Source organism: Patella vulgata, chromosome 1 (assembly GCF_932274485.2).
Source record: "Patella vulgata chromosome 1, xgPatVulg1.2, whole genome shotgun sequence".
Lineage (NCBI taxonomy): Eukaryota > Metazoa > Mollusca > Gastropoda > Patellidae > Patella > Patella vulgata.
The window spans coordinates 93446873-93472709 of NC_065879.2; the positions used below are offsets into that span (position 1 = coordinate 93446873).

Genomic DNA, 25837 nt, shown 5'->3' on the forward strand with positions numbered 1-25837 from the left:
TGTGCTTTAATTATCATTTAAATGAGAGACCCAGAGAAGACTCATATGGATCCCAAAGATGGCCCATAATACATAACATGGCATATCCACAAAGATCCTATATGAGTCCCATATTATGCCAATATTACATTTATTTGCACCCCAAATGAGTCCCATATAGAAGCCATATTACATTTCTTAACATGGCCATATGGGTCTCATGCAAGCGCCATATTACATTTATTTGCACCCCACATGAGTCCCATATAGTACCCATATTATATTTCCTAACATTGCTATATAGGTCCCATGTAAGCCCCATATAACACCCATATTATGTTAAATGACTTACCCATATAGATCCCACACAAACCCCATTTAGTACCCATATGGATCCCATATGAATGTTGGGGTCCCATATGGTACTCATCAGTGAATGTTATCAGGGAGGTTACAAGGCTCAAATAGTGAAGTGGCTAGGGAATAGATTCGTCTTTTTTTCCATCATGTACTATCTTTATATATTCCGTATTTAAAGATACATTATGGGAGATTCGGTAACGAATTGGCAGTTCTCACTATAATAGTTAAAAACTATATAAGGTAGAAGGCAATTTGGTGAAAATTTCATTCAAATTGATCCACTATGAACCGAGAACTAAGCGACTGAAATTCCCATAAGCCTCGGTCATCATTACTAAAGTCATCACGATAAACAGCATAGTCTCGATTATCCATTTAATCGTTTAATGAGAAGGAAAGTTATGTAGTAAATCGGCTTACAATCCACTAAAGATCGCAGGCTAGCGCAGCCATCTAGAGTTGATTATGGCCTGGATAGGTTAATTAATGTCTAATTAATAATTTAGATAACATTTCAGGCCTAAAGAAAGACCTGAAATAGGCAGCTTTAGCTATTGCATAATGCATGTTTAAGGAGTGAAATATACCATTTTAACAATAATTCGCTCGCCTTGACAATTTTCGCGTCGGATGTTCATCTGGCTCTTTTGCTCGATTTTAAGGCTCTTTTTCAACGATTTCCGAACGTTTACTTAAACGAAAATACCAGCCAAATAGCTCTTGGAATGGCTACAGATGCAGCGGCGTGCCCAGTCTCCGCGGTCAGTGCCCTCATTTTGCGGCGCCCCCTCCCCCCTTTTCAAAATTCCTAGATCCGCCCCTGCTATTTACATTCAACAATTCAACTGCCGACTGTTATGGCGTAGAAACCGATTTGACCGTAAGAATATTTGGAAGGGTAATCCTATCACGGGTAGTCAACGCACACCGTGTCTATAACGGTGTGAGGTTACTCGCACTACTGCGCATGCGCTCGAAGGTAATCACACACGAGGGGTCATTCCACATCGTCACACCGGAAATTGATCTTCAAAGACGAAAGGCAGTGTTTTCCTCAGCGTTATTGATCTATTGTCCTCTGAACGATTAGCCAGTTTTTAGTCAGTCTTGTGTCTTTAGTTCCATTTTATATTTGACTAACTAAATAATGGTAAGTAAGTCTGAATTCTACTTTTATAAACTTATAAAGGGGTACACTAATCACCGGAATGTACTTATAAACACCGAAATTCACTTACAAACACCGGAATTCTCTTTGAAGATATCAGAATTTGCCAACAAGATCTTCCTATTGACTTATATTTTACATTAATATTAATATTGAATTCCTTAAAAACTCAGAAAATCCCCGAAATTTACTTTGAAAACATATAAATACCGAAATTCGGGTGCAGACTCTTTCTAACCTAGCTGTTTCGTACTTAATTCATTCGTACCTCACTTTGTACCAGACTGAGACTTCGTACATTGTTGAAATAAGTTGAAATAAAATTTGATAAAATCCAACTTCCTTTTGTTGTTTTTAATCATGCACCGTATAGGAATGGCAAAATTCCCAATGTTGAATGTTTATGAAAAGAATGTTTTCTTTCTTTATATCTGTAATATGTAGGCTACCAGTGTAAAAAGGTAGCGGATGAATTAATTGAAGTAGGCCAATTCAAAGCAGGAAAGAAAATATTAACATGAAACATGTCGTTATTAAAAGGCTCAACCAAACGATAAAACATTAGCAGCACTAATGGTTCTTTGATAATCATTGTTTCCCTTAAAAGTAATAATTATTTTTTTTAATAAAGAATAATATGAAGTACATAAATACTATATTTACATGACATGCACTGTTTTTACAGGGCCCTAGAAATTTTTAACGATAATTCGTAAGATGCACGTTGACATGCATTTCTCAACAAGTTGATAAACTAGTGCGTACAAATAAGTCTTTTTGGAAAATATTAGAAATGGCAACGATAAAGCTGATTAACCGATAATCCTGATGTTACATTCTTTGTTTGATGGGGGGCAGGGGGAGATGGAAGGCTGAATGGTTAACACATGCACGCTGTATCATAAGGTCTGTCATTGAGTCAACTGGCGTGGGTTTACGATCTAGATCTCTTGCTTCAATCTCATCTATACAAACTTTTGACTTTTCTACTTTGTACACTAAAATTCCCCATAGTAAATTAAAAGCTCGGTTAAAAGACATTATTCAGTGTCTTTTCTTCTAAATCGGGAAATGTTAGATATCAATATTTAGTTGTTAATTACAATTCTACATATTTTGTTAAGAACCATAGTGATTCCAAAAATAAATTCACCGCCAACAAGATAATTCAGATGTTGGATTTTTTAATTGATAATATCTTTGTTGAATTTGGAGGGGAAATTTATCAGCAAGTGGTAGGTATCCCCATGGGCACCAACTGTGCACCTTTGCTTGCTGATTTGTTTCTCTATTCCTACGAAGCCGATTACATACAGGCACTCGTAAAATCAATAAACGATTAGTCAGACATTTTAATTTCACTTATCGATATATCAATGATGTACTATCACTGAATAATCCAAAATTTAGTGATTATGTAAAATTCATATATCCTGATGAGCTCGAAATTAAAAACACTACTGACAGTGACAATTACGCTTCCTACTTGGATCTGCGTCTCGATTTTGACAATTGCCACAAACTTAGTGTTAAATTGTACAATAAATATGATGACTTTGACTTTCCGATTGTTAACTTTCCATTTATTAGTAGTAACATTCCAATATCACCAGCTAACGGAGTGTTTGTGTCTCAACGAATTCGTTACGCGATAGCTTGTTCATTTTATTCTGATTTTTTAAGTAGATCGAGGCATTTGTCATCTAAGCTTCAACTACAGGGATATTTGCGAACTAAACTTATTAAAACCTTTAAAAAGTTTTATGGGCGTCATATTGACTTGATTGGTAAATATAACATGTCTCTCTCAGCTATTATTCTAGATATATTTAATTGACGCGTATACAATCTCCCTGATAATATTTGTCTACTACATCGTTAACACTGTTCATCACATGCATTTTGCATACCGATAGTCCATTGGCCAATCACGCTATTTTACCGAGATTTCACCAAATAGTTTGGATGCAGCTATGGCGGGTGTGGCGCCAGGCAGGGTAAGCTTACTCTTCCGGACACCTGTTACCACTGTTTGTCGTGTATTTTGTACACGGTGAACAGTCCATATGCTAATTACACTATTTTGCCTTATTACACTATTTTGCCTATACCGTTTTTGTTTTTTAGGACTTCGAATTTTGTCTAATGGTTTGGATTGTTCGTACTTGGTTTTATTTTATTTATTCCCCTCGTCAATGGTGCAAAACGGAGGGCCTGACAAGAACAGCTGTCTAGTCATTCAGATGGGACAAAACACCAAGGTCGTACGTAAAAGGCCAGTGGAAATTGAAACATGTGTTAGTCCCGAAAATGACCTAGTTTGTGCCAAGTGGACATTAAACCCCATTTCTCTCTCTCTCTCTCTCTGCTCTTTACAAACAAGCACCAGTAAAACTATCAGACAAACTTGACTCATTTCATACACAAAATATGACATGAATTTGAATTTTGTGATTAATTTGTAAATATTCTGTTTTTGATCATTTCAAGAAAGTTGATATATTGGGGTTATTCTGGAGTAGTTATGGCCCTTTTTATACGCCCACATTTTCATGTGGACATATATTGTTGCGCTCCTGTCCGTCTTATCGTCCGTCCGTCCACAATTTACGAACACTCAACCGGTCACTGATTTTATCTGATTTTGACGAAACTTGAAATATAGATCTTGGTTCCTTTCGATATTGGCATGTATCTGACCATAACTTCATGGATTACAGCCCCTGATTGTATACGAAAAATCATGTTTTTAGCTTGTGGTCCCTCTAGAGATCACAATTTTTATCCGATTTATAACACCATTGTAGTATATCACCATTAAACTCTAATGATGGTTGAGTTCTTATTTTGTGAAAATCGGACCAAAACTGCCGGACAAAATGGCAGCCCCTTGTACGCAAATGGTGTAAAAATATGATATATCAAGGTTGTGGAATCTCTAGAGGCGACAATTTTCATCTGATTTTAATGAAACTTGGAATACATGTTTATATCCCAAAGATCTTGGTTACTTTCGATGTTCACGCATATTGGATCGTAACGTCCTGAATTATGGCCCCTGATTGTACGCAAAATTGCGTTTTAGCTTGTGATCCGTCTAGAGGTCACAATTTTTATCCGATTTAAAAAAACGTTTTATTTGTATCACCGTTACACCCTAATGATGGTTGAGTTCGAATTTCGTGAAAATTGAAATGAAACTGTCTGACAAAATGTCCGCTCTTTGTCTGCGAATTGGAATGCAAAGGATATGGACACTCTAGGGGTCACAATTTTGATCCGGTTTTAATAAAACATATCTTTATATTCCAAAACTCTCAGTCCCTTTTGATATTTGCTTAGTTCAGACCCTAACTTTCTGAATTAAAACAATTGGATGATAACTTTTGACTTTAGAGCGTTCACAAGAAACTGTCGACTATGGACCGACAGACGTACGGGGGAGACTGCATTAACTGAATATGTGTATTAGATTCTAGATTGTAAGCTCAGTTTCTTTCCTTTTTTCATCAAATCTGAATGACCCGGTCCCTAGTGATATATATATTACAAGAAACTAATGATGTTATAAATTTAATATATTACAGGAAACTAATGATGTTATAACTTTTATATATTACAGGAAACTAATGATGTTATAACTTTTATATATTACAGGAAACTAATGATGTTATAACTTTTATATATTACAGGAAACTAATGATGTTAAAACCTTCCATCAATGTGTTGTATGTGATGAGATTTTTCAGCAAATTGATGATTTAGAAAATCACAATAAAATACATGTTAAAGAAGGGAAAACTGATAATGTAGATGAATGTTGTCATGTTGAAGAAGAGAAAACAGATGATGTAGATGGATATTGTCATGTTAAAGAAGAGAAAACTGATGATGTAGATGAATATTGTCATGTTAAAGAAGAGAAAACTGATGATGTAGATGAATATTGTCATGTTAAAGAAGAGAAAACTGAAGATATTGAAACTGTTTATCAGTGTAATTTATGTGATGAAGAATTTAAATCTGACATTGATTTAGAAAAACACTGTGAAATACATGTTGAAGATGGATCTGTTTTACAACCTGGACAACCCGAAAAAACTAAAGAAATACAAAATAAAACAAGTTCTGAAACAAGTTATACATATTCTAAGAAATGTTTTAGATGTGATGTTTGTAGTAAATCAATTTCTACAGAGCGTAAACTAAAGCGTCACATGGAAACGCATACTCATACCAGAGCAAAACCTTATAAATGTGATGTTTGTGGTAAGTCATTTACCTATAGAAGTAGTCTACAGAGACACATGAGAGTTCATAGTGGACAAAGACCTTATAAATGTGATGTTTGTAGTAAATCATTTAGTCATTTTGGTAATCTACAGAAACATATGAGAATTCATACTGGTGAAAAACCTTATATATGTGATGTTTGTAGTAAATCTTACCACACTAGATGTAATCTCCAGTCACACATGAGAATTCATACCGGTGAAAAACCTTATATGTGTGTTGTTTGTAGTAAGTCATTCATCCAGAGTAGTGAACTACAGATACACATGAGAATTCATACTGGTGAAAAACCATATAAATGTGATGTTTGTAGTAAATCATTCACACAAAGTAATGATCGATGGAAACACATGAAAATTCATACCGGCGAGAAACCTTATAAGTGTGATGTTTGTCATAAATCATTCACTGCCAGAAATACTCTACAGTCACACACAAGAATTCATACTGGTGACAAACCTTATAAGTGTGATGTTTGTAGTAAATCATTTGGACAGAGTAGTGATTTACAGAAACATGTGAGAATTCATACAGGTGAAACACCATATAAGTGTGATGTTTGTCATAAATCATTCACTGCCAGAAATACTCTACAGTCACACACAAGAATTCATACTGGTGAAAGACCTTATAAGTGTGATGTTTGTAGTAAATCATTTAGACAGACTAGTGATCTGAAGAAACATGTGAGAATTCATACTGGTGAAAGACCTTATAAGTGTGATGTTTGTCATAAATCATTCACTGCAAGAAATACTCTACAGTCACACACAAGAATTCATACTGGTGACAAACCTTATAAATGTAATGTTTGTAGTAAATCATTTAGACAGACTAGTGATTTACAGAAACATGTGAGAACTCATACCGGTGAAAGACCTTATAAATGTAACGTTTGTAGTAAATCATTTACCCAGAGTGGTAGTCTGCAGAATCATATGAGAATTCATGCAGGAGAACAACTTTGTAACTGAGTTTTGTGACAAATGATTGAATTAGAGTCGTACTCTACAGAAGCACAAGAACTCGTACTGGATAAAAATGTTTTCCCTAAATCTAACAGAGGGAGAGAGAGATATGGGGTTTAACGTCCTCGCGATGATCGAGGAATCTAATAAGCATGATTTTGATTCCCCGGTTGTACCTGGCTATGAGTGGGGTTTGCCTGTTCAACCTCGTGGGTTTCCTTCGGGTCCTCTTTTCCTCCCACTCCTAAAGACCCCTACGTGCAATCAAATTATTAAAATAGAATTGAACCATATGTTAGTCCCGAGTGGACGTTCTCTATCCCTTGTTCATTTCCGAAACTTGGGGATACATGAAGTCGTATAATGAAAGATGAAGTGGATCTATCCAACACGAATAACTCATAATATTAGAAGATTGACCATTTATTGCACACATGACGATAGTCTTAAAGATATAAGATTTCCATTTGCTTATATATTTGGAACCTGAATGACAGGAAGTAGTTACATTTACATCTGAAGAAACTGATTATATCCTGTCCACTGTTTGTATGAATCAGTGATGGGATTTCAAATTTTTCTTTGTCAGACATTTTTACCTAAAAGTAAAGGGGCATAACTCTTATTATTTAAGCTGGCATTTTCAGACCACAGTATTAAAAATCACATGTCAACAAAATATTCAAATTCGTATGAGTATTACATTTGTCAGACATTTTTACCTAAAAGTAAAGGGGCATAACTCTTATTATTTAAGCTGGCATTTTCAGACCACAATATTAAAAATCACATGTCAACAAAATATTCAAATTCGTATGGGTATTACATTTGTGTTCATGTATGTGTTGTCTATGTATGTAATGTATATGACTATGTCTAAGTGTAGATATATGCTTAATGGATGTTTTGATGCAATAAACATCTTATCTTATCCTATATTTGGTTCATTCATGTATTTTTCCATTATATGAATTTATTTTCAACAAATAAAATCTACAAAAATATTCATGTTGCCAGTTTTGAGACACAATGGCGGGTTGGGTGGCCGAATGGTTAGCGTGTGCGTGATGTATCATAAGGCGTGTCATTGAGTCAACTCGTGTGGTTTCGAATCCATGGTTGTACACAATGTACGTGACAAGGAGTAGGATCGTCTGTCCGACCTCGTGGGTTTTCTCCGGTTCCTGCCACTGCTAAAGACCCATACGCGCAAGCAAATGATTGAAATAAAATTAAACCATATGTTAGTCCCGAAATGACCTAGTTTGTGTCGAGTGAACATTAAACCCCATTTCTGTCTCTCTCTCTCTCTTGAGAAACAATCTAAGTAAAGTAGTTACCAGTCTCCCAAACAAAAAAATATCTCCAGTTTTATGGATAACTACACCACAATATTTAACGCATCCAGGGCAGAAATACAACAATCTTTGGTGTCAAACGCTCCTGTGTGAAAACACCAAAACTTTAGATGGACATCTCTGTGAAATGAGCCTATATTCAGAGTTTGGCTCGCTTTCTTTTTGTTTGAGTGTCTGTTTAGAAAAGTCTATTTTGGTGTGCTTCAAACTTGCTATGAAATATAGCATTAAATAGTAAGTGCAGGAGGACAGCACCACACACAAACTATTACACCGCACAAATCTACGGACAAGACAGAATATACAGATATCAGAAACAACAAACATACATATCAGATCAAGTGAATGGATCAGGGTGCTAGTCGTAAGCGTCCACTGCGCCGTACAGTCCCGTCTGTAGTGATGCAGACTTGAAATAAACTAGGGTTCAATGTCCTACTGTTCTGCTCCAACTGGGTTAATGAAGACACGTATACGCCATACAGTGTGCTATGGGAAAAATTTTGCCCGGGCAGCAGCACTACGGCCTACTCTTATATCAAATTCCAACTGCTAATGGATCATTTACGGCACGCCAATGTATACATGGGACCTTGGTCTTTCGTACCATCCGAATGACTAGACAGCTGCCCTTGTCAGACCCTCCGTCCTGCACCACTGATAAGGGGAATGATGCATATTATGGTATATTTAGTGCAATAAACAATTCAATATTATAGCTATATTTATTTATTTATAATTGCAAATTGTGTCGATTGTCACTTTCGTCATCGATATTGTAATTTTTTTTTAAATAAATAAATGAAATCAATTTAGATAAGTACCGCTGACAATTAATTGTCTCTGTTCAGATTATTCTCATGTTATGATAGTTTATTATGTTGTGATTGTATGTGATATGTCACCTTTTACAATGACAATATTTAAATTTAATAATAATAATAATAATAATAATAAAAACTTTATTTAATGAGGCAACGTATTTAGTTTGCAAAAAAAAAACTAATCTTCCATAGGTCCCTCCTAAACTACAAAGACATATATACATGTAATATCAGGATAAATTTAAAATCATTAGAAATGCAATAGCATTTTAAAGTGGGAAGTTTGATAAGTCACTCCCAAACTACAAAACATATACATTATACAAGTAGAATATAGGAAGAACACTATAATTACACACAAAATAAAATAGAATGCAGTTGCAAGTTAAAAATAATAAGTATGTCATCAGTTGAATATTATGGTTCCTACAGTGTGCAAAATAGATGAGTTTTCAGTTTAATCTTAAAATTTTCAACATTTTTACACATCTTTATATCAAAAGGCAGATTGTTCCATAAAAGACATGCAGAATAATGAAAAGTACGTTTCATGGATTCCGTTTTGCATTTTTGAAGAAAAAGAGATTTACTGGTCTGTGAACGGAGCAAGATATCCGTTTTGGAAACAAGAGATTTTTCAATAAAATGGAAATTTAGATAAAGTGGAGTATTAAATGTAATAATTTTGAATGATAAGACAATTTTATTGTAAAGAATCCTCTGTGTAAGGGTAAGCCAACCGAGTTTAGTAAATAAAGAGGTGGACGGAGTTTCAATCGGTGCATCAAGAATAGCTCTTGCTGCCCTCTTTTGTAATTTTAAAAGAATGTCTAATCTACTTTTGGTAGCATTTCCCCAAATAATAGAGCAATAATCAAATATTGGTAGTATGTAACTGTTATAAAACAAAATTCTTGTCTCGTAAGGTAAATGATCTTTTATCTTATTTAGGAGAAATATTTTTGATGCAAGTTTTTTAGACATATCTGCTATCTGTGCTTCCCAATTAAGGTCTTGGTCAATTTGAATTCCAAGTAATTTTGCGGTAGTAACCGTCTCAATTTTCTCACCATGGAGTGATAAAGTTAGGTTTTTCTGATTTCTTTTGTGTTTTGTTGAAATCAGCATTGATTTTGTTTTCGAAGGATTGATTACCATCCCATTGTTTTCACACCATTCAGCAACCAAATAGAGATCATTTTGGAGATTTTTGGCGATGGATGTAAGTCCGATATTTTGATCATTAAAGGGAGACTACTCGACATATGTGGAGAAAATCTTACTTGTCATATTTCAAAACTATTAGGCATAGAATTTGAGATGTTTTAATACAATTATGTGTAAAAGCTATTTGTAATTCATCAAAAAGCCTCTTTTATCAGCATTTTAGTTTTAATTTTAACTTAAAATATTATTTGACCAAATCCATTCCATATAAATATGCTAATTGTATTTCAAAAATCCGTTTATCTGCCCATAACTTATCTATAGAAACAGTGTTGTTAGAAGTAACAGATTTTGTAAATTTTGTGATAATGATGAGATGAAGATGAGTACCATTTTGTATTAAAAGGTCAAAAATATAAAGATATTTGCTGTAAATATATTAAATCATATTATAAAGCCAAGATCATTTGTTTTCAATATCACCTTGCCCAGCGGGCACACAACGTGGAACAACAGGTCACCACTCTAATCCATTCTATTATTTACTCTTATGCTCTATTTCGTGGCATTTTACAACCAAACAGATGTTATCTATTAATTGTTTGCAGTAGGCTAAAATTAACACAAAACATATAAATCGACTTCATACAGCAATGCATCTTTGTTTATGCTTATGTGTACAGCGGTCAACTGGACCGTGTGTGAGTTTGGCTTATCGTCAATAAAACAAAAACAAAGATAAAGAATTAATTTAGACATGATTTAAATTCGGTAATTTATTACGAATGCTACACGCATCTTAAACAACAAGAGTGGCATTCGAGAATAGGTTTTCTATTAAAAGAAAAAGACTAAAAAACCCGTTTTCCTTAGCGTTTACCATGGTAAGACGCGTGAAGAAAAAGGTCATGCTAAAAATAGACACCGGAAGTACGTCACATGTAAAAGGCCCGTTATGGCCGTCTGCAATTGAAGATATGGCCCGAACTCGAATTTGGTCATGTTTATATTTATTACACATTTTACGAACAAACAGATGTTATCTATTACTTACAAGATTATTAACAAAAAAGATTTAAATGGTCTATCCTATTTACATTCAACTGTCGACTGTTACAGTGTAGAAATCGATTTGACCGTAAGAATATTTGGAGGATAATCCTATCACGGGTAGTCAATGCACACCGCGTCTATAACGGTGTGACGTTATTCGCACAACTGCGCATGCGCTTAAAGGTATTCACACACCAGGGACCATACCACATCGTCACACCGGAAATTGATCTTCGAAGACAAAGGCAGTCTTTTAATCTTTCTCTCAGCGTTATTGATCTATTGTCCTCTGAACGATTAGTCAGTTTTTAGTTAGTGTTGTGTCTTTAGTTCCATTTTGTATTTGACTAACTAAGTAATGGTAAGTAAGTTTCAATTCTACTTTTATAAACTTATAAAGGGGTACACTGATCACCGGAATGTACTTATAAACACCGGAATTCACTTACAAACACCGGAATTCACTTACAAACACCGGAATTCTCTTTGAAGATATCAGAATTCGCCAGCAAGATTTTCCTATTTACTTTTATTTTACAATAATATTAATATTGAATTCCTTAAAAATTCCGAAATTTACCTTGAAAACATATAAATACCGAAATTAGGGTGCAGACTCTTTCTAACCTAGCTGTTTCGTACTTACTGTCTGAACCATCGTAAATTTTAAACGCATTTCTTCGATTATGAACAAACTACTTAACTTTCGTTATTATAAACTTACCTGTGTGTTTGAAATCAACTCCCGTCCAATAAAATCCATTGCACAACTAAATATCCCAACGTATAAAAAAGTTATCTCTTGACAGATTTGACTATTTACTTGTATTTTCGACTAAGTGAACGACAACAATGCTTTCGTTAAGTGTTGGATGACCCCATTGCAGCTGTTGCGGGGGTGGTTTAATTTTGACAGAAACCATAGACCGTATAGTCCCGTTGGTTCGATTCTTTGCCGCTTGCTCGAGACATGACGAGATCTCAATTGTCAACGGCAAATCAAGCGATGTGATATTTGACATAGCTGGATTTTATACAGATTAATTTCTCGAACTTACAGTATTTTTATAGTTACATGGTAATTTTTCAACCCAATAAGTATTCCTCCTATCCAGTAGTGACCAATTTCTCCAGTTTTGAACAGTGAAATTTCCAAATGCAACAGTTGAAAATTGTGGAATGGTCGACTTCAATATTTTCGTAGTTTTTGTAAGCATTTTGGTTTTGCTAAATACTCCAAATTCCCGCATGTATGAAGGATTTTAAAAACCGGAATGATGATTAATTGTGCAGAAGTAAAAATTAAAAGAATGTTTTAGTAGGTTTGTTTTTAACGAAAACTCGGAATGTTTTTTTCGAATTCACATGGGCGTGTCTGAAGTAAACAAAGATGATGTGTTGATACATTTACTACATTTATAGTAGTCTATCTATGTATGGGTTGCAAAGAAAAAAAAGAGTAGCAAGATTAATAAAAAATATTTTGAATTGATTTATGTTTCTTTGCTTTTAAACTTAATACTGGTAATTGCGCGAGGGGAGGTAATTTTATGTTAGTCCCGAAATGACCTAGTTTGTGTCGAGTGGACTTTAACCCCATATCTCTCTTTCTCTCTGTCTCTGTGCTCTTTACAAACAAGCACCAGTAAAACTATCAGACAAACTTGACTCATTTCATACACAAAATATGACATGAATTTGAATTTTGTAATTAATTTGTAAATATTCTTTTTTTGATCATTTCAAGAAAGTTGATATATTGGGGTTATTCTGGAGTAGTTATGACCCTTTTTATACGCCCACATTTTCATGTGGACATATATTGTTGCGCCCCTGTCCGTCTCAACGTCCGTCCGTCCACAATTTGTTTGTGGACACTCAACCGGTCACAATTTTTATCTGATTTTGACGAAACTTGAAATATAGATCTTGGTTCCTTTCAATATTGGCATGTATCGGACCATAACTTTATGGATTATGGCCCCTGATCGTACGGAAAATCACGTTTTTAGCTTGTGAACACTGTAGAGGTCAAAGTTGTGATCTGATTTTGACGAAACTTGGAATGCATGTTTATAACCCAAAGATCTTGGTTACTTTCGATGTTCATGCATATCGGATCGTAACCTCCTGAATTATGGCCCCTGATTGTACAAAAAATTGCGTTTTAGCTTGTGATCCGTCTAGAGATCACAGTTTTTATCCTTTTAAAAAAAAACATTTTAGTACATTGTATATCTCCGTTACACCCTAATGATGGTTGAGTTTGAATTTCGTGAAAATTGAAATGAAACTGTCTGACAAAATGTCCGCTCTTTGTCTGCAAATTGTGTATAAGTATGTAATACAAAGGTTATGGACACTCTAGGGGTCACAATTTTGATAAAACATATCTTTCTATTCCAAAACTCTCAGTCCCTTTTGATATTTGCATATTTCAGACCCTAACTTTCTGGATTAAAACAATTAGATGATAACTTTTGGCGTTAGAGCTTTCACAAGAAACTGTGGATGATGGACCGACAGACGGACAGGGGAGACTGCATTAACTGAATATGTGTATTAGATTCTAGATTGTAAGCTCAGTTTCTTTCTTTTTTTCGTCAAATCTGAATGACCCGGTCCCTAGTGATATATATTACAGGAAACTCATGATGTTATAACTTTTATATATTACAGGAAACTAATGATGTTATAACTTTTATATATTACAGGAAACTAATGATGTTAAAACCTTCCATCAATGTGTTGTATGTGATGAGATTTTTCAACAACATGATGATTTAGAAAATCACAATAAAATACATGTTAAAGCAGGGAAAATTGATGATGTAGATGAATATTGTCATGTTAAAGAAGAGAAAACTGATGATATTGAAACTGTTTATCAGTGTAATTTATGTGATGAAGAATTTAAATCTGACATTAATTTAGAAAAACACTGTGAAATACATGTTGAAGATGGATCTGTTTTACAACCTGGACAACCTGAAAAAAATAAAGAAATACAAAATAAAACAAGTTATACATATTCTAAGAAATGTGATGTTTGTAGTAAATCAATTTCTACAGAGCGTAAACTAAAGCGTCACATGGAAACGCATACTCATACCAGAGCAAAACCTTATAAATGTGATGTTTGTGGTAAGTCATTTACCTATAGAAGTAGTCTACAGAGACACATGAGAGTTCATAGTGGACAAAGACCTTATAAATGTGATGTTTGTAGTAAATCATTTAGTCATTTAGGTAATCTACAGAAACATGTGAGAATTCATACTGGTGAAAAACCTTATAGATGTGATGTTTGTAGTAAATCTTACCACACTAGATGTAATCTCCAGTCACACATGAGAATTCATACTGGTGAAAAACCATATAAGTGTGTTGTTTGTAGTAAGTCATTCATTCAGAGTAGTGAACTACAGATACACATGAGAATTCATACTGGCGAAAGACCATATAAATGTGATGTTTGTAGTAAATCATTCACACAAAGTAATGATCGATGGAAACACATGAAAATTCATACCGGCGAGAAACCTTATAAGTGTGATGTTTGTCATAAATCATTCACTGCCAGAAATACTCTACAGTCACACACAAGAATTCATACAGGTGAAAAACCTTATAAGTGTGATGTTTGTAGTAAATCATTTAGACAGACTAGTGATTTGAAGAAACATGTGAGAATTCATACAGGCGAGAAACCTTATAAGTGTGATGTTTGTCATAAATCATTCACTGCCAGAAATACTCTACAGTCACACACAAGAATTCATACAGGTGAAAAACCTTATAATTGTGATGTTTGTAGTAAATCATTTAGACAGACTAGTGATTTACAGAAACATGTGAGAATTCATACAGGTGAAAAACTTTATAAGTGTGATGTTTGTCATAAATCATTCACTGCCAGAAATACTCTACAGTCACACACAAGAATTCATACTGGTGACAAACCTTATAAATGTGATGTTTGTAGTAAATCATTTACCCAGACTAGTGATTTACAGAAACATGTGAGAATTCATACTGGTGAAAGACCTTATAAATGTAATGTTTGTAGTAAATCATTTACCCAGAGTGGTAGTCTGCAGAATCATATGAGAATTCATGCAGGAGAACAACTTTGTAACTGAGTTTTGTGACAAATGATTGAATTAGAGTCGTACTCTACAGAAGCACAAGAACTCGTACTGGATAAAAATGTTTTCCCTAAATCTAACAGAGGGAGAGAGAGATATGGGGTTTAACGTCCTCGCGATGATCGAGGAATCTAATAAGCATGATTTTGATTCCCCGGTTGTACCTGGCTATGAGTGGGGTTTGCCTGTTCAACCTCGTGGGTTTCCTTCGGGTCCTCTTTTCCTCCCACTCCTAAAGACCCCTACGTGCAATCAAATTATTAAAATAGAATTGAACCATATGTTAGTCCCGAGTGGACGTTCTCTATCCCTTGTTCATTTCCGAAACTTGGGGATACATGAAGTCGTATAATGAAAGATGAAGTGGATCTATCCAACACGAATAACTCATAATATTAGAAGATTGACCATTTATTGCACACATGACGATAGTCTTAAAGATATAAGATTTCCATTTGCTTATATATTTGGAACCTGAATGACAGGAAGTAGTTACATTTACATCTGAAGAAACTGATTATATCCTGTCCACTGTTTGTATGAATCAGTGATGGGATTTCAAATTTTTCTTTGTCAGACATTTTTACCTAAAAGTAAAGGGGCATAACTCTTATTATTTAAGCTGGCATTTTCAGACCACAGTATTAAAAATCACATGTCAACAAAATATTCAAATTCGTATGAGTATTACATTTGTCAGACATTTTTACCTAAAAGTAAAGGGGCATAACTCTTATTATTTAAGCTGGCATTTTCAGACCACAATATTAAAAATCACATGTCAACAAAATATTCAAATTCGTATGGGTATTACATTTGTGTTCATGTATGTGTTGTCTATGTATGTAATGTATATGACTATGTCTAAGTGTAGATATATGCTTAATGGATGTTTTGATGCAATAAACATCTTATCTTATCCTATATTTGGTTCATTCATGTATTTTTCCATTATATGAATTTATTTTCAACAAATAAAATCTACAAAAATATTCATGTTGCCAGTTTTGAGACACAATGGCGGGTTGGGTGGCCGAATGGTTAGCGTGTGCGTGATGTATCATAAGGCGTGTCATTGAGTCAACTCGTGTGGTTTCGAATCCATGGTTGTACACAATGTACGTGACAAGGAGTAGGATCGTCTGTCCGACCTCGTGGGTTTTCTCCGGTTCCTGCCACTGCTAAAGACCCATACGCGCAAGCAAATGATTGAAATAAAATTAAACCATATGTTAGTCCCGAAATGACCTAGTTTGTGTCGAGTGAACATTAAACCCCATTTCTCTCTCTCTCTCTCTCTTGAGAAACAATCTAAGTAAAGTAGTTACCAGTCTCCCAAACAAAAAAATATCTCCAGTTTTATGGATAACTACACCAAAATATTTAACGCATCCAGGGCAGAAATACAACAATCTTTGGCGTCAAACGCTCCTGTGTGAAAACACCAAAACTTTAGATGGACATCTCTGTGAAATGAGCCTATATTCAGAGTTTGGCTCGCTTTCTTTTTGTTTGAGTGTCTGTTTAGAAAAGTCTATTTTGGTGTGCTTCAAACTTGCTATGAAATATAGCATTAAATAGTAAGTGCAGGAAGACAGCACCACACACAACCAATTACACCGCACAAATCTACGGACAAGACAGAATATACAGATATCAGAAACAACAAACATACATATCAGATCAAGTGAATGGATCAGGGTGCTAGTCGTAAGCGTCCACTGCGCCGTACAGTCCCGTCTATAGTGATGCAGACTTGAAATAAACTAGGGTTCAATGTCCTACTGTTCTGCTCCAACTGGGTTAATGAAGACACGTATACGCCATACAGTGTGCTATGGGAAAAATTTTGCCCGGGCAGCAGCACTACGGCCTACTCTTATATCAAATTCCAACTGCTAAGGGATCATTTACGGCACGCCAATGTATACATGGGACCTTGGTCTTTCGTACCATCCGAATGACTAGACAGCTGCCCTTGTCAGACCGTCCGTCCTGCACCACTGATAAGGGGAATGATGCATATTATGGTATATTTAGTGCAATAAACAATTCAATATTATAGCTATATTTATTTATTTATAATTGCAAATTGTGTCGATTGTCACTTTCGTCATCGATATTGTAATTTTTTTTTAAATAAATAAATGAAATCAATTTAGATAAGTACCGCTGACAATTAATTGTCTCTGCTCAGATTATTCTCATGTTATGATAGTTTATTGTGTTGTGATTGTATGTGATTTGTCACCTTTTACAATGACAATATTTAAATTTAATATGATTCGTAAGTCCGATATTTTGATCATTAAAGGGAGACTACTCGACATATGTGGAGAAAATCTTACTTGTCATATTTCAAAACTATTAGGCATAGAATTTGAGATGTTTTAATACAATTATGTGTAGAAGCTATTTGTAATTCATCAAAAAGCCTCTTTTATCAGCATTTTAGTCTTAATTTTAACTTAAAATATTATTTGACCAAATCCATTCCATATAAATATACTAATTGTATTTCAAAAATCCGTTTATCTGCCCATAACTTATCTATAGAAACAGTGTTGTTAGAAATAACAGATTTGGTAAATTTTGTGATAATGAGGTGAAGATGAGTACCATTTTGTATTAAAAGGTCAAAAATATAAAGATATTTGCTGTAAATATAGTAAATCATATTATAAAGCTAAGACCATTTGTTTTCAATATCACCTTGGGTGAAAGCGGACATTAAACACTAACAACAACAACATTTATACCAGTTGAACAACAATATGTATCACTTGATATTCATTCCATCAAAATAACAGGACAAGCAGTGTTGTGTGATTGCGTCAATACTGTCGTGATGACATGTTGGTGCGTTATGAAAAGGGCGAGATTTAACATGGCCACTATAAGCCATCATAGATTGTTGTTGTCTATAACAGATTGCAATTCATTGTAATTAATTCGTGGAACAACAGGTCACCACTCTAATCCATTCTATTATTTACTCTTATGCTCTATTTCGTGGCATTTTACAACCAAACAGATGTTATCTATTAATTGTTTGCAGTAGGCTAAAATTAACACAAAACATATAAATCGACTTCATACAGCAATGCATCTTTGTTTATGCTTTTGTGTACAGCGGTCAACTGGACCGTGTGTGAGTTTGGCATATCGTCTGCTACAACGAAGAATATAGTCAATAAAACAAAAACAAAGATAACGAATTAATTTAGACATCAGATTTAAATTCGGTAATTTATTACGAATGCTACAAGCATCTTAAACAACAAGAGTGGCATTCGAGAATAGGTTTTCTATTAAAAGAAAAAGACTAAAAAAACCGTTTTCCTTAGCGTTTACCATGGTTAGACACGTGAAGAAAAAGGTCATGCTAAAAATAGACACCCGAAGTACGTCACATGTAAAAGCCCCGTTATGGCCGTCTGCAATTGAAGATATGGCCCGAACTCGAATTTGGTCATGTTTATATTTATTACACATTTTACGAACAAACAGATGTTATCTATTACTTACAAGATTATTAACAAAAAAGATTTAAATGGTCTATCCTATTTACATTCAGCTGTCGACTGTTACAGTGTAGAAATCGATTTGACCGTAAGAATATTTGGAGGATAATCCTATCACGGGTAGTCAATGCACACCGCGTCTATAACGGTGTGACGTTACTCCACAACTGCGCATGCGCTTAAAGGTGATCACACACCAGGGACCATACCACATCGTCACACCGGAAATTGATCTTCGAAGACAAAGACAGTCTTTTAATCTTTCTCTCAGCGTTATTGATCAATTGTCCTCTGAACGATTAGTCAGTTTTTAGTGAGTGTTGTGTCTTTAGTTCCATTTTGTATTTGACTAACTAAGTAATGGTAAGTAAGTTTCAATTCTACTTTTATAAACTTATAAAGGTTTACACTGATCACCGGAATGTACTTATAAACACCGGAATTCACTTACAAACACCGGAATTCTCTTTGAAGATATCAGAATTCGCCAGCAAGATTTTCCTATTTACTTATATTTTACAATAATATTAATATTGAATTCCATCAAAATTCCGAAATTTACCTTGAAAACATATAAATACCGAAATTCGGGTGCAGACTCTTTCTAATTCTAACTTAGCTGTTTTGTACTTACTGTCGGAACCATCGTAAATTTTAAACACATTTCTTCGATTATGAACAAACTACTTAACTTTCGTTATTATAAACTTACCTGTGTGTTTGAAATCAACTCCCGTCCAATAAAATCCATTGCACAACTACATATCCCAACGTATAAAAAAGTTATCTCTTGACAAATTTGACTATTAACTTGTATTTTCAACTCAGTAAACGACAACAATGCTTTCGAAAGAAAGTTTGATAACCACGTGATGCAATGAAAACAAAGCCTGATCATTACAATTGTTTGAGTTTGGACGACGGTAAATATCAACTTAAGATTTATATTGAAACCATGGACCATATAGTCCCGCAGGTTGAATTCTCTGCCGCTCGCTCGAGACATGACAAGATCTCAATTGTCAACGGCAAATCAAGCGATGTGATATTTGACATAGCTGGATTTTATACAGATTAATTTCTCGAACTTACAGTATTTTTATAGTTACATGGTAATTTTTCAACCCAATAAGTATTCCTCCTATCCAGTAGTGACCAATTTCTCCAGTTTTGAACAGTGAAATTTCCAAATGCAACAGTTGAAATTTGTGGAATGGTCGACTTTAATATTTTCGTAGTTTTTGTAAGCATTTTGGTTTTGCTAAATACTCCAAATTCCCGCATGTACGAAGGATTTTAAAAACCGGAATGATGATTAATTGTGCAGAAGTAAAAATTAAAGAATGTTTTAGTAGGTTTGTTTTTAACGAAAACTCAGAATGTTTTTTTCGAATTCACATGGGCGTGTCAGAAGTAAACAAAGAGGATGTGTTGATACATTTACTACATTTATAGTAGTCTATCTATGTATGGGTTGCAAAGAAAAAAAAGAGTAGCAAGATTAATAAAAAAATATTGTGAATTGATTTATGTTTCTTTGCTTTTAAACTTAATACTGGTAATTGCGCGAGGGGAGGTAATTTTATGTTAGTTCGAAATGACCTAGTTTGTGTCGAGTGGACTTAAACCCCATATCTCTCTCTGTCTCTGTGCTCTTTACAAACAAGCACCAGTAAAACTATCAGACAAACTTGACTCATTTCATACACAAAATATGACATGAATTTGAATTTTGTAATTAATTTGTAAATATTCTTTTTTTGATCATTTCAAGAAAGTTGATATATTGGGGTTATTCTGGAGTAGTTATGACCCTTTTTATACTCCCACATTTTCATGTGGACATATATTGTTGCGCCCCTGTCCGTCTCAATGTCCGTCCGTCCACAATTTGTTTGTGGACACTCAACCGGTCACAATTTTTATCTGATTTTGACGAAACTTGAAATATAGATCTTGGTTCCTTTCAATATTGGCATATATCGGACCATAACTTTATGGCCCCTGATCGTACAGAAAATCACGTTTTTAGCTTGTGAACACTGTAGAGGTCACAGTTGTGATCTGATTTTGACGAAACTTGGAATGCATGTTTATAACCCAAAGATCTTGGTTACTTTCGATGTTCATGCATATCGGATCGTAACGTCCTGAATTATGGCCCCTGATTGTACAAAAAATTGCGTTTTAGCTTGTGATCCGTCTAGAGATCACAGTTTTTATCCTTTTAAAAAAAAACATTTTAGTACATTGTATATCTCCGTTACACCCTAATGATGGTTGAGTTTGAATTTCGGGAAAATTGAAATGAAACTGTCTGACAAAATCTCTGCTCTTTGTCTGCAAATTGTGTATAAGTATGTAATACAAAGGTTATGGACACTCTAGGGGTCACAATTTTGATAAAACATATCTTTCTATTCCAAAACTCTCAGTCCCTTTTGATATTTGCGTATTTCAGACCCGAACTTTCTGGATTAAAACAATTAGATGATAACTTTTGGCGTTAGAGCTTTCACAAGAAACTGTGGATGATGGACCGACAGACGGACGGGGGAGACTGCATTAACTGAATATGTGTATTAGATTCTAGATTGTAAGCTCAGTTTCTTTCTTTTTTTCGTCAAATCTGAATGACCCGGTCCCTAGTGATATATATTACAGGAAACTCATGATGTTATAACTTTTATATATTACAGGAAACTAATGATGTTAAAACATTTATATATTACAGGAAACTAATGATGTTATAACTTTTATATATTACAGGAAGCTAATGATGTTATAACTTTTATATATTACAGGATACTAATGATGTTATAACTTTTATATATTACAGGAAACTAATGATGTTAAAACCTTCCATCAATGTGTTGTATGTGATGAGATTTTTCAACAATATGATGATTTAGAAAAACACAATAAAATACATGTTAAAGAAGGGAAAATTGATGATGTAGATGAATATTGTCATGTTAAAGAAGAGAAAACTGATGATGTAGATGGATATTGCCATGTTAAAGAAGAGAAAACTGATGATATTAAAACTGTTTATCAGTGTAATTTATGTGATAAAGAATTTAAATCTGACATTGATTTAGAAAAACACTGTGAAATACATGTTGAAGGTGGATCTGTTTTTCAACCTGGACAACCTGAAAAAAATAAAGAAATACAAAATAAAACAAGTTCTGAAACAAGTTATACATATTCTAAGAAATGTTTTAGATGTGATGTTTGCAGTAAATCAATTTCTACAGAGCGTAAACTAAAGCGTCACATGGAAACGCATACTCATACCAGAGCAAAACCTTATAAATGTGATGTTTGTGGTAAGTCATTTACCTATAGAAGTAGTCTACAGAGACACATGAGAGTTCATAGTGGAGAGAGACCTTATAAATGTGATGTTTGTAGTAAATCATTTAGTCATTTTGGTAATCTACAGAAACATGTGAGAATTCATACTGGTGAAAAACCTTATATATGTGATGTTTGTAGTAAATCTTACCACACTAGATGTAATCTCCAGTCACACATGAGAATTCATACGGGTCAAAAACCATATAAGTGTGTTGTTTGTAGTAAGTCATTCATCCAGAGTAGTGAACTACAGATACACATGAGAATTCATACTGGTGAAAAACCATATAAGTGTGATGTTTGTAGTAAATCATTCACACAAAGTAATGATCGATGGAAACACATGAAAATTCATACCGGCGAGAAACCTTATAAGTGTGATGTTTGTCATAAATCATTCACTGCCAGAAATACTCTACAGTCACACACAAGAATTCATACAGGTGAAAAACCTTATAAGTGTGATGTTTGTAGTAAATCATTTGGACAGAATAGTAATTTGCAGGAACACATGAGAATTCATACTGGTGAAAAACCTTATAAGTGTGATGTTTGTTGTAAATCATTCAGACAGGCTAGTTCTCTACAACAGCACAGGAAAACTCATTCAGGTGAAAAACCTTATAAATGTAATGTTTGTAGTAAATCATTTGGACAGAGTGGTACGCTGCAGAATCACATGAGAATTCACGCAGAAGAAAAACTTTGTAACTGAGTTTTGTGAGAAATGATTGAATTAGAGTCGTATTCTACAGAAGCACAAGAACTCATATTGGATAAAAATGTTTGCTTTAAATCAGTCGCTGTGAGTAGTAATCTACAAAGAGAGAGAGAGGAATGGGGTTTCACATCTTCTCGACAGCGCAAGACTTGGTATTCGCCATGAAATGAAATGAAATAAAATGTGGTTTAACGTCCTACTGTTCTGCTCTTAACCTGGGCTAATGAAGACGGGCATACGCCATACAGTGTGCTATGAGAGAAATTTTGCCCAGCGGCACTATGGCCTACTCTTATATCGAATTCCAACTGCCAAGGGATCTTTTACGTGCACACAAATGTGTACACGGAACCTCGGTTTTTCGTCCCATCCGATCGATTAGACAGCTGTCCTTGTCAGGCCCTCCATCCTGCATCACTGACAAGGGGAAACCACGTCGGAAAATCTGAATGAACTTTTTCGCCCAATGCAGGGATTAAACACTCGACCTCCAGGTATTCGCGATGATCGAGGAATCTGATAGGCGTGGTTTTGATTCCCCGGTTCTACGTGGCTATGAGTGGGGTTTGCCTGTCTAACCTAGTGGGTTTCCTCCACTGTTTGTATGAATGTATTCCACTGTTTGTATGAATGTATTACTTGTGTGTTCGTGTATGTGTTGTCTATGTAGTATATATAATTAAATGTATTTGACTCAAAGTGTATATGTATGCATGCTGTCCTTATTGGACGTTTTGATGCAATAAACATCTTACATGTATCTTATCTTATATTTGGTTCATGCATGTATTTTTCCATTATATGAATTTATTTTAAACAAATAAAATCTACAAAGATTAAAATATTCATGTTGCCAGTTTTGAGAAACAATCTAAGTAAAGTAGTTACCGGTCGCCCAAGTCTACAAATATCAGCAGACATATCGATAATTACACCAAAATATTTAACGCATCCAGGGCAGAGATACAATAGTCTTTGGTGTCAAACGCTCCTTCTGATGGTGTCGCTGTGAAATGAGCCTATATTCAGAGTTTGGCGCGCTTTTTTTACATTTTGTTTGTGTGTTTGGTTAGAAAAGTCTATTTTGGCGTGCTTTAAACTCGCTATGAAATATAGCATTAAATAGTAAGTGCAGGAGGACAGCACCACAGACAAGCTATTACACCGGACAAATCTACACACAAAACATAATATACAGATATCACAAACAAAAGTACATATCAGATAAAGTGAATGAATCCGGGTGCTAGTCGTAAGCGTCCACTGCGCTGTACAGTCTCGTCTATAGTGACCTTATAGTTAGTCGTGATCAATTATGTACTGCGTGAAAATATAAATGTAAGCAAATTGAAGACAAATATTATTTTATGAGTAACCATTTTCGTGTATTAATTACCAAGTTAGGGCATAGGTCCTTATTTATATAAAACGGAGCTAAATAATAGAAGAGGGAGATAAGAAAATGCTGAAAGGGAAGATAATCCAGATAAGACGATGCTAAAAGGGGAGAAAATCCAGATACATGTAAGACAATGCTAAAAGGGGATATAATCCAGATAAGACAATGCTAAAGGGGGAGATAATCCAGATATGACAATGCTAAAAGGAGAGATAACCCAGATAAAACAATGCTAAAAGGGGAGATAATACAATGCTCAAAGGGGAGATAATCCAGATAAAACAATGCTAAAAGGGGAGATAATCCATATAAAGCATAACTAAAAGAGTTCAAACAGATAGGTATTATTCAACTATGTTATTCCACAAAATATAATGAGCAATACACCTATAAGGAATGCAAACTAGCTATATGATAACATAGCTTTAAAGGATCTAAGGTGATACATATCCAGTGTTTCGTTTGATTAGAGCTAATGCCAGTTAACACTGCTGTAATGGAAGCAAATTTATGTTCCACATTATGACTGGTCAATAGTCTGATTAACAACCAATAGCTAATGCCAGTTAACACTGCTGTAATGGAAGCAAATTTATGTTCCACATTATGACTGGTCAATAGTCTGATTAACAACCAATACGCTTTAAACAGAGCTCCAAATTGGACCAAATATGTTTACATAACGTTACGTCATGACTAACGATTTTATTAGGTCCAATTAACCAGTGCCTAGCAGAATATTTCAGAAAAACTAATTGCGTGACAAATGAGGCTATCAAAACGGATACAATGTAAACAATACTATTTGGAGACGAAAAATACTTTCACCGTTCTTAATAGCTTAAATCATTGTCCAAATTTTTAGGGAAGACCCCAGATTAAACGAAGGGCTGTCATGTTGCTGTACTTCGGAGAGATTTGATTGAACAGGAAGAATAGACACACTCCCTCAAAAGTTCAAGTATTAGAAGCCAATCCAGCAATGGCCAGATAGGGATTTCTCTGGCCATTGCTTCAGGAATATGAAGTGATATAGCTTTATAGGATCTAAAGTAATATAGCTTTAAAGGATCTTTGGTAATATAGCTTTAAAGGATCTAAGGTAATATAGCTTTAAAGGATCTAAGATAATATAGCTTTAAAGGATCTAAGATGTAGCTTTATAGGATCGATGGTAATATAGCTTTACGGGATCTGAGTTAATATAGCTTTAAAGGATCTATGGTAGCTTTAAAGCAGTGATATAGCTTTATAGGATCTAAGGCAATATAGCTTTAAAGGATCTTTGGTAATATAGCTTTAAAGGATCTAAGGTAATATAGCTTTAAAGGATCTAAGATAATATAGCTTTAAAGGATCTAAGGTGATGTAGATTTATAGGATTGATGGTAATATAGCTTTAAGGGATCTGAGTTAATATAGATTTAAAGGATCTTTGGTAATATAGCTTTAAAGGATCTAAGATAATATAGCTTTAAAGGATCTAAGGTGATGTAGCTTTATAGGATC

At 34.5% G+C, this 25837-nt stretch overlaps 3 protein-coding genes across 3 annotated transcripts; all 3 read left to right on the plus strand.

Moving 5' to 3' along the window:
* The first annotated feature begins 1366 nt into the window (after nucleotides 1-1366).
* On the plus strand, nucleotides 1367-7199 carry LOC126817618 (zinc finger protein 45). The gene is made up of 2 exons (XM_050544714.2): nucleotides 1367-1492; nucleotides 5203-7199. Exons 1-2 carry the CDS (start codon nucleotides 1490-1492, stop codon nucleotides 6775-6777), a joined length of 1578 nt encoding a protein of 525 aa, XP_050400671.2. The 5' UTR covers nucleotides 1367-1489; the 3' UTR covers nucleotides 6778-7199.
* Nucleotides 7200-14254: 7055 nt separating this feature from the next.
* LOC130012463 (zinc finger protein 271-like) lies at nucleotides 14255-15737 on the plus strand. Its single transcript, XM_056100462.1, has one exon. The coding sequence runs from the start codon at nucleotides 14266-14268 to the stop codon at nucleotides 15313-15315; it is 1050 nt and encodes a 349-aa protein (XP_055956437.1). The 5' UTR covers nucleotides 14255-14265; the 3' UTR covers nucleotides 15316-15737.
* A 6247-nt stretch (nucleotides 15738-21984) lies between these two features.
* Nucleotides 21985-23623, plus strand: LOC126818810 (zinc finger protein 93-like). Its single transcript, XM_050546400.2, has one exon. The coding sequence runs from the start codon at nucleotides 22126-22128 to the stop codon at nucleotides 22921-22923; it is 798 nt and encodes a 265-aa protein (XP_050402357.1). The 5' UTR covers nucleotides 21985-22125; the 3' UTR covers nucleotides 22924-23623.
* The last annotated feature ends 2214 nt before the right edge of the window (nucleotides 23624-25837 follow it).